The sequence below is a fragment of the Dipodomys merriami genome, unplaced genomic scaffold (genome assembly GCF_024711535.1).
Source record: "Dipodomys merriami isolate MVZ:Mamm:240054 unplaced genomic scaffold, mDipMer1.0.p SCAF_19, whole genome shotgun sequence".
NCBI lineage: Eukaryota > Metazoa > Chordata > Mammalia > Rodentia > Heteromyidae > Dipodomys > Dipodomys merriami.
This window is the reverse complement of record NW_027203270.1, coordinates 9,237,561-9,252,842: the sequence shown is the minus strand read 5'-3', so window position 1 is coordinate 9,252,842 and position 15,282 is coordinate 9,237,561. Positions and strand designations below refer to the sequence as shown.

Genomic DNA, 15,282 nt, shown 5'->3' with positions numbered 1-15,282 from the left:
TTCACCTAAAGAGCAACTGTCATTTACTCAGCCAGAGCCTGGTCCATTGGTTCCCATTTTCCTTTCCAAGTAGACAGCATGAGCCATCAAAAAAGCTTCCAGCCACTACCCAGCTCATCATCACATTAGGAAGAATGAAATAAGTGCTGAAAGTTGCCTCTAGAAATCTTACAATCTAAGGCTCTACAAACTAGGAGACTCTCAATCAGTCTGGCATCCCAGAAACCTCTTGCCCAGTATTACAAATGCTACCTTTCCCAGGGACATGTCAAAGGCTTACAAGACCACAGAACATCCTAGAAATAGCAGGAAAAGAAAAGTTAATTTACATGAGTTGCAACTTGGATAATTTTGACCTGAAGTCTAGAGACTCCACAGGTGGGGAAGACTCAGAACCCACATCTGTGTCCTAAGGCTTGCTACATGGACAAGAAGAGCTGGAGTGGACTAGAATTCAGTCTTGAGCTCTCACTTAGTTTTTTTGCTCAAGGCTGATGCTCTACCACTTGAGCCACAGCTCCACTTCCAGAGTTTGGTCATCATTTGGAGATAAGAGTCTCATAGACTTTCCTGCCCAGGTTGGCTTCAAACTGTGATCCTCAGATCTCAACCTCTTGAGTAGCAAGGGTGACCAGTGTGAGCCACCAGTGCCCAGCTACTTTTGCTTATCTTGTCTCACAGCTTTCATCCTCTATGGATTAGAAACTTGTTTAAGACAATCACATGTTAGGTGATGAGCCAGTGGGAATATAAAGAGGACGTAATATATGACCTAAGCAATGAGGAGAGAACTTGGATCATCCAACATCACGGCCAGGGTAAATCCCAGTTCAGCTCTCCTTGTCTTCTTCTACTTCAGAGAATCATCTTTGATTCCCTGGGATAGAGCTCTCTTTTTTCCCCAGGAAGCAAAAATGCATGCCTATCTGAAGTCAAATTGTCCCAGACAAGGGAGAAGCATGCACCTGTCTGGGCATGGAACATACCTGTTTACCTGACAATATGCTTGCCACACTTGGCTTCCTAGAAACTTTCCCTCTCTATACTTAGCTTTCTTTTGCTCTGCTAGAGTCATGGCTGATTCACTAATTAAAGGGTATTATGCACTTCATTGCACACCAGCTAGGAACTTGGAATAAGGAGGCTAATGGTAAAGCCTTAGCCCTGAAGATGCCACTAGGTATGCTTTATAGAAAAACAAACCCAGATTTTAAAAAAATGTCACTTACTTGCCAGATTCCTTCCCCCACAATTAGTTTCTCTAAGCCAGCACCAACATGGAGAGAAAGAACGTACCCAGAATAGTACAACCCCAGGCAGAGCTCGTAAACAAGCCCACTGGTAAGGATGTGTAACCGAGAGACTGAATGAGAGAGAAGGCTGGGGTACTGACTTTTCCACAACCCCTTGCACAGGCCTTCTGCTTCATTCTGATGTGGGAGCCCAAGAGTATAGGTACCTACACCTCAGGCCAAAGGACACAAGGAGATCTGGGGTGTGTTGAGAGAATTACTCCTCACTATGAAATGCTGATCATTATGTTGGCTCTGCTACAGGTTTAGTGTGACTACCCCTCCAGTGAAGACCAGCTTCCTTGCCCCCTCTCTCCTGGAGCAGGTGCCCTTTCTGAAATCCATGAGCAGCTGGAAGAGAAGTGGTGAGGATTACTCCTTCTTCAATGCTGGAGAAGGTCATCCACAGAAGGTCAATCCAAGGACAGGCCCTCAAATAGATTGATCTTAAACTTGGAGAAGATAACAAACCATGTCCTTCATCAAGTAATAAATCTAATCCACAGGAAAGTTCACTATTTGGAGATATTTTGTGGTGGTGGTGGTGGTGGATTTTTTTGTGCAGGTACTGGGGCTTGAACTCAGGATCTCCTATTCTAACTTTTGGCTTTTTCACTCAAGGCTGGTACTATACCACCTGAGCCACAGCTCCTGTTCTGGCCTTTTGTTGATTAAATAAGAGTGTCTCAGATTTGGCTGCCTAGGCTGACTTCAAACCTTGATCCTCAGATTTTAGCTTCCTGGATACCTTAGAGTCTACAGATGAGCCACCAGTACTCAGCTCTGTGAAACATTCTGAGATCAAAGACTTGGGTAAGTCTTAAAGGTCTGATCTTTGGTCTGTGGGGACACTAGCAACTCAAATGATGGACCAAGTGCAAAAGAATAGCTGGATGTAAACAATCATTTACTTCTAAATAGGACATAGAGGGAGACACGGGTTGGACATACACTCAGAAGGATATTCAAAGACCGGGTCTGGGTTTCCTTGCCCATTAGAGTCTCCGTGCCACCTACTTTCTAGTATCTGTGCATAGAGGCAGGCCAGCTGAGTGCATTTCTGAGCTGCACAGCACCATGGTGAAACTGAACATTGCCAGGCACTAGAAAGCCTGGAGTGGAATACGAGAATGGTTTTAGCCTCCAAGAATGAGATGCTTTCCCCATCTCTTCCTCGGACACCTAAGACATCGTTGGTGCATGGCAGGTTTTAGAATCCTGTATTTGCTCCATGTAGGAGGGCTGATCCCTCCCTGCAGTGCAGATTGTCTTCTTTCGCAAACACGGTTGCTGATGTTCCTGTGCTCTTCAGAATGTTTAAAAGGGATAATACAAAACAACTCCCCTAGGAAACACAGCTCTAGCACACAGGCTGCCAAGAGGTGGTGCCCCCGGCACTTTGGGCTTTTCTAGAATCAGAGACAGACAGCTGCAAGGGCAGAAGCTGCAGACAGAGCCTGGCTGGAGTATTCAAAGAACATCAGAGCAAAAGGCAGGTGAATCTTAGGAGAGGTGGGAGAGGATACACCGCAGGAAACCTAGAGAACGAATGTCTAACCAAGGCAGGGCACCCAGACCCGTGCTATGACAATCCAGTTCCTTGGCAACTCTGTGCCTGCCATCCCAAACTTGTAATTGCATTTTGATTCAAGACTCTGAGACTCAGTCGCTCGCCTTTCTCACCTAAGAAGGGAAAAGATCAGCTACACTAGACTTGGGGAGAGTCCCACCGTCCCTTGTGCCCCAGGCCGGTCTGACACGGTAGAGACATCAGTGGTTGCTATCTCACTTATTATGCTAACTTTGTGCCCAGCAGTCCACTAATTGGCCCAAGAACCCTGAGAGCAGCATTTCTTCTCCCAAACTTCCCTCCAGCCCCCCCCCCCCCCAAAGCTCATCCAGAGCATGAGTCACACACCCCTCCCTGCCCTTTACTCAACTCCATACTCCACCCCTCTAGGCTTTCCAGTCCTAAGCTGCTTGTCCCTTCCCTCACACACCCCTCCCACATCCACGTTGTGAAGCAATTGTACAGAGAGAAAGAAAGAGAGAGAGAGAGACAGAGAGAGAGAGAAAGGAAAAATGAGCCTGTGAGTTTCCAGCTAAAGCTCCCAGACAAACTGATTAGACCAACCTCTCCTCCAGGGCATCCCACTGGCTCATCCCACACAAGTGCCTCCATCCAGACTCTCCTCCTCTCTGTCCCAGAACCCTGGACAGCTCCTGGCCTCAGCCTGTCATCAACACCCAGATGGAGCCTGGGGAACCCTCAGAAGCTCAGAATCCATACAAGAAAGGAAGCAAAGAGCCTTCAACACCTTTGCAGTAAGCTCTGACAAGCTCCCTACAGCCTCTGGAGCCATCCAGGCTTCCCGGGTCCCCATACACTCCCATTCTCTAATAGCTTTAGTTCCAGCCCAGTCCACAGGATACAGTGCCAGGTGTCAGTTCTGAGAAGAGAGAGAGACAGAGGGAGTGGAGAGAGAGAAAGAGAGAAAGAGAGAAGGGGGGAGAGAGATAGAGAGAGAAAGAGAGAAAAGGAGAGGGAGAGATGCCACCACGTCAATGACAAGCTGTTCCAATCATACAGCTTCGGGCATCAAACACCCCGGACAACAGACAACCGAGACCAACACATCCAAAGAAGTGAGGAGCCCGTGGCCAGCCCCTAGTCACCCTACATGTCTGCATGAAACACCACTAGCAGCAGCCTAGCAGGGAGCATTTTCTACCACCAGCTCCAACAAACTTCTCACTAGCTACCCCCTTGGCCTTCAGAGAAGGCTCTGAACTTTCTCCTGCTCCAGAACCCAGGGAGAGCTGGAGCCAAGCCCCAAAGACTCTAGGGCCCGCCTCTCCTCCAGAAGACCACACACAAGGGTGAGCTGAAAACCAAGCAGTACTCACAGTGGTGAAGTCTTGGTGGCCACACTCCTGTCCCTTAAACTTGCAGTAAAGCATCATATCCTTGAGGTCATGGCCCACGCGGTGCAGGAACTCCAGCATGCTGAACTGCTTGGGTTTGTAGTGTTTGAAGTTGGCTTTCTGCCGCAGAGCCTCCAGCACCGTGGGGTCGGCGAGATGAGGGTCGGGGATCTGTAGGTTGACATCCAGCAGGGCCAGCAGCTCTCCAGCATGGTACAGATCATTGGTGGTAAGTCGGGAGAAGCGGAAACCATTGAGGTTACAGAGGGTCACGGCCGGGAAGACCAAGCTCTGGGCCACCACCTCATCCACTTTGGTGACATGCTGGTAGGAAAAATAGTAGGACACTCTCTCGGAGCTCTCCACCAGCAGCAGGCCCAGGGACCCCACGAAAGCCACGGCCCAAAGCACACGGCGGATGGTCAGCGGCCCATACACGAAGATGTGGCGCAGGCCGTGGAGGGTGGACGTATTGGCGAAGATCTGGAAGCTGGAGGGCTGCAGGCTACCCTCGCTGGGGCTCTCCTTGAGGTCCATGGGGACCCTGTGCAGTTCTGCAACTGGCTTCAGGTTTGATGAGGTTTCAGGGAAAGACTTCCCAGGCTTCGGGCTCTGCTGAAACCCTGACGTTCAGGAGAGACAGCGCCAAGCATCAGGCCAGAGACGCTGTGTGGCTGTGAGTTTGTCTTGCTGAGAGAGCAAACCCTTCTCCAAACCTCCTCTCCCCTCTCCAACAGCACGCTGACAAGGGGTGAGTGTTTACATTAAAAAAAAGAAAACCCATTCAAAACTCTAGCTCCTGATTTTTTCCAGGCGATAAGGAGGGCTGGTTTTATTTAGGGAGACACCAAGGTGATGTGGAAAAAGATTGTGGGTGGGAAGGGAGCGCTTAGCCAATGGAAATCAAGTCCTTCCCCCCCTCCAATCCCCACCCCCTCCCTACACACGCCACTAGAGACAAGATTTAAATAAAAAAAAAAAGCGAGAGCCAGGGAGAAAATGCTTAAAACAAGTCTCAAGCTCGTAGCCTGTTAACCAGCGCAGAAGGTCCCCCCTGGTTAAACCATCCTGGGGAGGGAGAGCCGCCGCGCCCCGGGTCCCTCCCGGGCTGATGCACTGCAGGGCCGCCCACCGCGGCGCGCAGCAGCTTCCCGGCTCCGCTGGCTCCCCTCTCTCTCCCCGGGAGATTTTGGGGTTCTGTTTGCTGCTTCTTGCTGCTGTCAATGGCCCTCCGTCCCCCCCCATTCCTCCTCCTCCCTCCACCTCCTCTTCCTCCTCCTCCTTCTCCAGGCCCCGGGTTGGGGCGTGGGGGGCGGTGCGGTGGTTGGGGCTTGAATTCCAAATATTCCAAACGCTGGCTGAAGGCTGCAGACCACGACCAGGGAGGAGAGGAGGGCAGGCAGCAGCGTGCCGCCCTGGAGAGGCGAGGTGGATCGGGGTGTTGGAGGGGGTAGGAGGGGGCGATGTTCTGGGGACGGATGCTGGGCGGTCAGATCAGCTCTGTTTTCTGCCTCTATCTCCCTGGAAGACTGGGACACCCCTCCCCCCGCACACACACACGCACATGCACACGCACACGCACACGCGCACACACGCCCGGCCCTGGGGCGCACGTTCCTCCGTCCGCCTCCCGCTGCTAGGCTCTGCTGGGGGGGAATGGGAAGGGCGGGACAGCGAGGCAGAAAGGGTTGGTGGGGGTGAGGGGGGGCTGGGAACCTAGAGAAAGTTTCTTTTATAGCATTTGGGGGGTGGGTGGGAGGGGGCTGGGAGTTAGTAAGAGGCTGTTTCTCAAGCTAGCCAATCGCTTTCAAGTAAGGACTTGATCTGATGCCCCTCCGTGGACGACCGAAAGAAAGGTGAATGGACCAGGGATTGGCTGGGGGGTGGGGGGAGGGAGAGCGGTGGTGGGGGAGTGCGTGCAGTAAGTCTTTGCTCGGTTCAGATCCAGCAGTGGGAGTCTCTAGTGGGGAGATGCTGAAAATACTGCCCAGAGGCAGGTACCATTACAGGGGAACAGCAAAGGGGCCTTCCTCACACACACACACACACACACACACACACACACACACACACACAAATCCTAGAGTCCCCTTGGAGCCTCAGAGAAAGAGCAACAAGTAGCCCCCACCCCCATATGGCTGTCAGGAGTTTCTATGTTTAACAGAGAAAGACAGCTGGGTGCCAGGTAGGGTTGGCAACACTCTAGGGGTGTCTCTGTGTGTGTATGCATGTTGCCCCAGGATTTGCCAGATGGAGCCACAGCTGGAGATGTAGATGGAAACAAAGACTGGGCCTTCCAGCCTCCTACTGCTTTCCCCCCACCCCAGACCCCACTGGAAGTCAGCCCCTCTTAGCAGGTGGGCAAATGTGGCTTGCTTGCCCTGGGCCAAGGATCAAAGGGGTTGAATTTATTAAATCCATGATGAGTTGACCTGAAGAAGAAAGTTGCTGAAGTGTGGAGTGGTCCACCCAAGGCACACCAGGGCAAAGCCCCCTGGCGTGGCAGCAGCTGACCTGGGTGAACTATCTTGGTGTCTCCAGGGCATGCTAGCCTTCTGATAACGTGATTGGGAAGATGGAGGGTGAAAGAGGATTAGATTATGTTTCTCTTGGGTTTTAGATCCACTCTGACATCTTTTCCCATCTGGCTTCCTGCTAAACCAGACCCATGGAGAACAGTGTCCTAATGCACTTAAAGGCAACGTGTGTCCAGACATTGATGGTTTATCGATCTGTGAGCTCCTGTAGCACAGACATCCCCAGCAGGCAAATGCCAAAAGCTGATCCACCTCTAGCTTTTGCTAATGTAGAGGTCCCAGACCCCTGCCTGTGAGGCTTCCCTGATAGGACTCAAGCTTTTAAAGTAGATGTGGTATGGGGAGTACCAAAAATTTAGTCAGACTTTGTCACCGATAAGACCTAGATAGGATGTCCTGTTATCTCCCATACTTCTTGACCATCTTGACAGGTATATGTCCTTGATTCCCCCCCCCCACATTTGTACAGAAAAAGAAACAAGCTCACAAAAGTTAAGTGTTGTGTCCAAATTACACACTTAGAACCTTCAGGGCCAAGACTTGAACTCTGGGCACATCTGCCCCCAAAATACAAGGTTTCACAAAGCACATGAGAAATGCTTCCTAAATATGTGCAGCCATTCCGCCCCCCACCCCAACACACACAGCAATTGTCATGTGTATAATCAGCTCTGTGTCTTCTCTCTACTAAATCACATCCCATTATCCATTTTTCACAACTCAAATTCCTCCCTACAGGAAGAAGACTTTCCTAATTAGTCTTTCTGATCTTTGGCATTATCGGCCTAGTTAATAAGTATGTTGGTCTTTAATTGCTTTCATTGTGTGCCAGTCACTGTGCTGGTTTGGAGAAAACAACCTATACCTTCCAAACATAACTCAAGGGTTACTGGGAGTGGAGGCAGAGACACAAACATGCCCGAGTCCCTGAGCCACAGCATACAAAGGGAAAAGAGCAGGATGGCTTGTGTGCTCTTCATACTAGCCCTGCCTATCTAGAAACTCTGCTGACCATCTTCTTTCCCCTGCATGGCCACCAGCCTTTGACCACACTGTGTTCTATCCTGCTTTCAGCCAGCTCAGATCCATTTTCCTCTTGGAAGGAGGCCTCTCTTCTGTTCCCAGAATCATAGTTTGTCTGGGCTTGCCTCACAGATATTTTCTTGTATATGCAGAGTTGGATCTCAGATTTGTTCTGCTCCCCACCCCACCCCCGCCTCTCTCTCTCTCTCTCTCAATCTGTAACTGCTTCCTCACCTCTCTGTTGGATGGTTTTGAGGATTACAAGCATAACAAAACAGCATCATGTTCTAGACCTGAATTTGCATCTTGAATCTGCTCTGCAATCTTCTTGGGCTATGAGACCTTGGGAGAAGTTATTGAATGTCTCCGAACCTTATTTTTGGTTAGTCATTATGTAAGAATGCTTGTGATTATTCTCTAGCACAATATTAATGTGTTAAAAATCAACCATGAAATTGTATTTCTAAGGGCCTGTTACTTTTGACTTTAAAATTTCTTAATAGACAAGCCCACTGAATCTCATTTGATGATCAGTTTTAAAAATCAAAGTCCTTTGCACCATTAAAAAATTGAAATGTTGAGTTGAAACCCCTTTGTACCACTACATAAAGATAATTTGAAATATTAAAAAAAATTCTCTGAACTTCCATACAGAGGAAATGAGATAAAGATTCTAAAGTGTCATGTACAATTTAGACACTTAGCAATTAACACTCTCTCTTGATGACTACTCAGAGAACTTTCTTTGTTAATGTGAATGTTCTCTTCCAGGTGATTGGAGAACCAGAGCACTGGAGATGTCATTTGCCTTGAGTATTGTATGCCTGAAAATGTCATCTATCCACCTTAAGGTCAAGGTCAAGCACTCCTCCCTCTGTTTTGCTTCTTGTCTATGATGAAGATCCCTCAGGTCTTTCCCAAGTGGGCACTTAGAGTAGGTATGGGACAGAGGAGAATGGCTCTAATGGTAGCTTTCATTACTAGTCATTAGATGCTGTGTTTGACATTTCATGAGTCCATCAAATGTCAAGGTCACTATCAAGCCCATTTCACAGGAGAGAAAGCTAAGTCCCTAGAGAAGCACTACCTTGTCCAGGGTCCCACAATTAAAAAGTGAAAGGGCGGACAGACTGTGAAACCCAGGCCTAAGTCTGGAATATAAGAGCCACAAGCCCTTCAGGTGGACCTGTTGCAACAATGAGAAGTTCAAAATGTCATGTCAAAACCAGCTTTACAATGTCGGTGGGGGGGGGGGGGGAAGGGGGGTATGATTGGGTGGGGGGGGAGGGGGGAGGCTGAGAAGGGAGGTGAAGGGTAAACAAAGGAGGAGGCTGCAATGCTTGGTAAGAAATGTATGCATTATCCCACCCATGTAATTGTAACCCCTCTGTACAGTATGTTCTCAAATAAAATAAAATAAAATATTTTAAAAAAAAGAGCCACAAGCCCAGTGTGGTTAAAGCACGCACCTCATCAGGACCTCAGTGGCATTGAATGATCACAGCACCAACTTTGAACATGAAGCATCTGAGTTACAGAGTAATTGTCAAGAAACACCACTCTACCATTCTCTAACACAGATAGCTGTTCAACCTGATGGTTAATAAAATGTTTCCACATAACTCTGCTTAAGGGACCCTCTTTATAGTTGGAATTCAGTTGCAATTAGCACTATGGCTTATACACACACACTAGCTATTTTCTGAGCCTTCAGAATGCTTTTGTGTGATTTAGTTGTTCAACATTCCCTGCTGCAATAGGACTTACAGTACTTATACTTAGCTCAGGGACCTGTGTAGCAGGCACCAAGGGACTGGGCTTAGAGTGGGTCTACTTGGCCCAGATTTTTAGTCATTGTCCTAATTGTGTATAATTATGTCTTTTTTTCTTGGTAGAGTGTAGGACTAAACGTTAAAGAAGGTTCCTGACAAGTCCATGTGCCTATTATGCAGTTTAACCCCTATTAGCTCAGGTCCCCAAATATTTTAGCTCTGGTAAATGTATTCACTTATGAATGGATAAATAAATGCATGATATATTTGTGGTCTAGAATGGTCAGGCTGCTACTCAGGGTGCAAGAAGAAGGGAGTTTGTGTCAGCCCTGGGACCCTGGGCCTGTCTTAAGTCTGACTACCAGGGAAGGTCAAGGGTAGGGGTAGCCTGCCACCTCTTGCAGAGATTGACACATGGGAGTCAGGGAAGATGAGCTTTACAATCAGCTCCAATGTTAATTTGCAGCATAACACACGCTAGATCCTGGCTGCAGCCGCCACTGCCCTCTAATTAGGAGAAGAGAGAGGAGAGAATGCAAGAGAGAAGCATTCTTGTCTAATACACAGAAGGCAATATTAGTTCAACCTGAGTGAGCTCCATACACAACTTTTCCTCTTGCCTACCCTTAGCCACACAGAAGGGTCAAAGATCAAGTGCAAAGCATCTCCCTGCTGTTGATTGGCTTGTAAATAATCACCTCTTGCCAACAGCCCTTCCCATTTCCTTTGCTTCGTGAACATTTAGCAAATAATTTGCCGTGAAGGGCACACTGGGCAGGGGACATGAAACAAAGTCAGGCACTGAATGGATATTTTATGAGACTTTGCTTTCAGTTTTGTTTTTAATTTCTTTCTAGGTGAAGCAACAGAAACCCATCCATACTGAGTGGACCCTCAGGGCTCAGCTTCCTGGATCCTAGAATGAGTTTACCTTGCTGTGTGGCTTTTGGAAAACTATGGAACAGCTCTGTACCATTTTCACATTTGTGCTCAATTGTTCCTGAAGGCTCCCTTTGGCGGTGGTTGCTTAGTGCTACTGCATTGAACATAAGCCGCCTTCACTAAGCCAAAATTCTCCGTTAATGAGATAAAAATGAGTTAGGGCCTGGGACTCCAGTCATTAACCCCATGTCACCATCTGCTGGAGCAAGATGAGGGCAGGGCCAGGTAGAATGAGAATTACCCACCACTTATCGGACGTGAGGCTGCCTGCTCCATCTCCCTCGCATACCCTCCTCCAACGGTTCAGAATCTCCAGGGCTGGAGTCTGAGGTAGGGGAGGGAAGCTCAAGACTTCGTCAGCCATAATGAACAAGCTGGCTTGAGGGTTTTGTGCAGCATTTCTCTCTGACTGGACAGAGTCCCCACCACCACTGAGCTCATTCTCTCACTTCCCAGATGAGTCCTGGCTGCCTCCTCCATCTTCATCCCCACCTCTGCCCTACTCATCACCACCTTGTCACATGCTTCCTTTTTTCTCCATTCCAATCAGTCCTAATTTTTTGGCCATTTGTCTCAGCTTCTAATGAAGTGCCTGTTTGCTTCTACCGGCAGAGGAGGAGGGGCAGAGACCTTGCCCCAGTGAATGGAGGCTGCATCCTTAGCACCACACTTCTTAAACAAGAGTTCATGAACCTGTTGTCCATACCTGTAATTCTGGCTATTCAGGAGACTGAGATCTGAGGATTGAGGTTCAAAGCCATCCTGGACAGGAAAGGCCACTGAGATTCTTATCTGCAATTAACCACCAAAAAGCTAGAAGTGGAGATGTGGCTCAAGTGGTAGAGCACTGGCCTTAAGCAAAAATGCTAAGGAACAATGCCCAGACTCAGACTTTGAGTTCAGGCTTTGAGTATAGCACACACACAACACACACACACACACACACACACACACACACACACACACACACACACAAGAATGCATGGGTTTATAAATCAATCCATGGACATGTGAGTGGACTCACTCATCTCTGATGCTGACTCTGTAACAGGAACCCTCTTCTAATGCTGGGGTCTCTCCTGAGCCCTGTTCATGAGGAAGGGAGGATACATCCTGCCCCCTCATCCTGCACACACCCATTCCAGCTCCCAGAGAAGATCTCACTGGAAGTGGGGCCGGGCACCACAGGAGCCATCTTTGAACTCAGAGACTCCCACCCACCATCACTTAACTGAAAACCTTTACTACCATTGGGGATGTCAGTAGGTATCCCTTACTTGATAGTCTATGTAAATATGGTAAATTGATAGTCTATGTACATATAATCTCAGGTGAAAACTGAGATTAGGTAGGAGCTGAGAGATGCTAATCTGCCCTAAAGAGGAGATGTTTCAGTCTCACCATGTCCAACAAGCTGACAGCTAGCAGGAGCTCGTCTGAACTCTCCTGACTTAATGCTGCCAAAAAGACTTGATGCATACAGTAAGTGTTCAATAAGTGTTTGCTGGTGTGCATGAAATGTGACTCACAACTCCAGACAGTCCTTCAATCTATTTTCAAATATTATTCTTCTTAGCAGGTTATTTCCATACCTGCTTACAAAATATTTTGGTAAGGCTCTCCCTCACTCTTCTCCTCACAATCCTTTTCTAATAACTAGAAGTCAGCCATCACTTTTGGATGATGAGTCCTTATCTTTAATATGGAAGTAGTAGATTTTAACTTTAGCTTTGTATGCTTTAAAGAGACACGACTCTGGGTTGGGAAGGTGGCTCAGTGGTAGAACGCTTGCCTTGCATGCATGAGGCCCTGGGTTCAATTCCTCAGCACCACATAAGCAAAAAGAAAAAAGCCGGAATGGCGCTGTGGCTCAAGTGGTAGAGCGCTAGCCTTGAGCTGAAGAGCTGAGGGACAGCACCCAGGCCCAGAATTCAGGCCCCATGACCAGACCCCCAAAAAAAAAAAAAAAGAGACATGGCTCTTCATGGTCCCCAAGTCACACCAGGACTGACTCCTTCCCTACTGGGCTAAAGGGCAGCTTATAGACTGTGTCTGGCCACAGCCACCTTTATCCTGAAAGGTCTCTCATTTGGATATCCGTTTAAAAACACCAAAGTCCTCCCGTCTAAAAACAAAGCAGGCCTGGTTCAAGTCTTCCTCAGGGGTGAAACACGGTACTCAGGACAAGTAGATCCTGGCTTCCAGTTTTATTCCTTGCCTTTCCCTTTCCTCACAGGGAGGAGAGTCCAATCCATGCTTTCTTGTCCACCCTCTGCTAGGTATGTCTAGTCTTTCATTGTTTTTCTGTCTGTATATGTTTTCCCCTCCTAATCTGCCTCTGCCCCGCTCCCTTCCTGGGAAGGAAATAAAAAATAAAATAAAATAAAAGGAAGAAATCATTGCTGTTTGTTTCTCTCAGTCATTCGACCCCTGGAGCCAAACGCTTCATAATTAAAGAAAAATAAATGCGTAGAGAGGTCTGGAGTCAACTGTGCACAGGCAGCTTTCAACAAAAAACTTTATTCGCATCACCTGGGGTAGAGGTAAGCTGCTGGTGCTCTCCGGAACAGGTGAGAGCAACAGAGCTGAAGGATCTGGTCTTTGCTCTGAGTGGCGCTTCCTCTCCCTCTGGTGTTCTGCAGGTGGTTTTGCAGCTGCCTCCAAGTTTGTACAGCCAGCCCGAAACACTGCCTGGGCCTAGAAGCATTCCTTGAGCATTTCTCTTCACATTTACCCTCTGACCCTCCTTTCCATCCTCTGCCATCATCCACCACCTTCCTTCTTCCACCAGTTGCTCCAGTCTGCTACCTCCTCTATTCATCTTTTGTGAAGTATACTATAGGAAAGGATCACAGGGCTCAACAGCTATGTGCACATGATCAGATAGGCTGATACGTCTCATCTTAGATGTTATATTAAATGTTTAAGATGCTTATCATCTTAAATGTTTCAATTTCCGAGAAATGGAAACAAGCATTGTCTTTTTAATTTTATTTTGTGGGGCTTTGTTTCCCCTTCTGTTTCCCCCTTTTGTCACTGTTTTTATTTCTGTACCTTTTGTCTTGTAGGTAAGTTTATCTGATTTGGAGTGGGGAATAGGAAGCACAGAAATGGTGGGACCAAGGGTGAACTAATTCAGCAGGGGTATACTCACTAGACTGGACTGTGAACTGTATAGCTTGTGAGGGGAAAGGGGGTCCAGGAGGAAAAAAGCTGGGAAAAAAATGAGAGGTGACACTGTTCAAAACGAAATGTACTCAATACCTGACTTGTGTAACTGTAACCTTTCTGTACATTACTATTACAATAAAAAAATTCTTTAAAAAAAAGTATACTATTGTGTGTACAGGTCAGTGATGGCCCTGTCTGTGTGAACCTGTTTGTGTTTGATGGCTGGGCTGCTCTCAGTCTTCTGTCCAAGTAGCTGCATTTGATCTGTTCAACTTATTTATTTTTTATCCCTTTCATAAATCCAAAGTAATGACATAGAACTAAGAAAGAGGAATATAGGATTGAGGGAAAGAAAGTAGAACTGTATCTAAGTATCTGTGTTCCTCTTGGGTGTTTTTTTGGGGGGGAGGGGGCAATCTACCTCACCTTTGTTCCACATTTGAAGCACACATGCTAACATGCAGACACGGCATGGGGCCTGTCATCGATACAGATGGTGTACACAGACATCTACGAGAAAGCTTGAGCTCAATTTTCCTGGGACTTTCCCATCTCATCCCCTTGTGGGAGCGGCACTAGTTAGTATCTTCTGTCCATTCATACTTGACGGGAAATGTCAGGTAGCTATTGTCCAACTCAAGCTCCAGAATAGATGAGAGGCCTTGTTTCCATGTTACAAAAGAGGAACCCAAGGCTTCGAGAGTTGTGGGACCCTGAGGAAGGTGCCCTGCAGCGGGAGCTCACCATCCAGCTTTCCTAACTCCCAACAGTCATGCTGTTTGTATTCTGATGGCTCTACTCAACCCCCAGACTTAACACAAGCACTGCCACCCAGAAAGCAGTGTGGTAACCTTTTGTGACAGGGCCCAGCTCTAGGGAAGGGGAGGCCAATGAGGGCTGGAGAGAGCATGGAGAATATCATGGGGAAGGAGAAAAGTGAGAGATGGAAAATTCTGGGAAGCTCAGGGAGAGAGACTGCCCTGGGGAGATCCTTCTAGCCAAAGTGTCACTAAAAGCTTACCATAAGTGAAACCAGGATTTTAAGAGCTTCCAGTCAAATGCATGAGAATGAGTTAAATGTCTTTTCTTTCTCTAGGTACACTTCAATGCATATGTAGGTGTGTACAACTTTTTTTTCTATGTCTAATAATGCAGGCAATTTAGCAAGGATGTATGGATTATTAATTTTGTTCTGGGCATCTTGCTAACACCATGTGGGGAGGATATCAATAAGCAAGGGACATCCCCTCATTATCATCAGAGATTTAGGGATGGAGAAACACACCTGCAGCATACTCATGCCCACTGCAGGGAGTGCACAGAATTGTAGGTCTCCGGTGACATGACCTAGAAATGCACTACTCAGTTCCCAATGCAGATAGAGGGACCTATAGAGGGAAGGGAATCCACAAGCCTGAGAGGTAAATCACATTCAGTGCTGGGCAGATTTCTGTCCGTTTTTACAGAAGGGAGAGACACAGAGAGAGACAGAGGTGTGCGCACACACACGTGCACATACAGAGAGACAGGGAGAGAGAGAGAGAAGGAGAGAGAGAGAGAGAGAAACAGGGCTGACAGAGGTAAAGCAACCTAAAGTTGACCTGAAGTCCCACAGCAAGT

At 47.7% G+C, this 15,282-nt stretch overlaps 1 protein-coding gene across 1 annotated transcript in view; it reads right to left on the bottom strand.

Annotated features, from left to right (window-relative positions):
- Positions 1-5,059, bottom strand: part of Asic2 (acid sensing ion channel subunit 2) — a 1,017,707-nt gene extending 1,012,648 nt beyond the window's left edge. The window contains exon 1 of the mRNA XM_070027220.1: positions 4,200-5,059. Within this exon, the coding sequence (XP_069883321.1) occupies positions 4,200-4,754 (555 nt within the window). The 5' untranslated portion in view covers positions 4,755-5,059. The remainder of the gene's footprint in view (positions 1-4,199) is intronic.
- Positions 5,060-15,282: the final 10,223 nt, after the last annotated feature.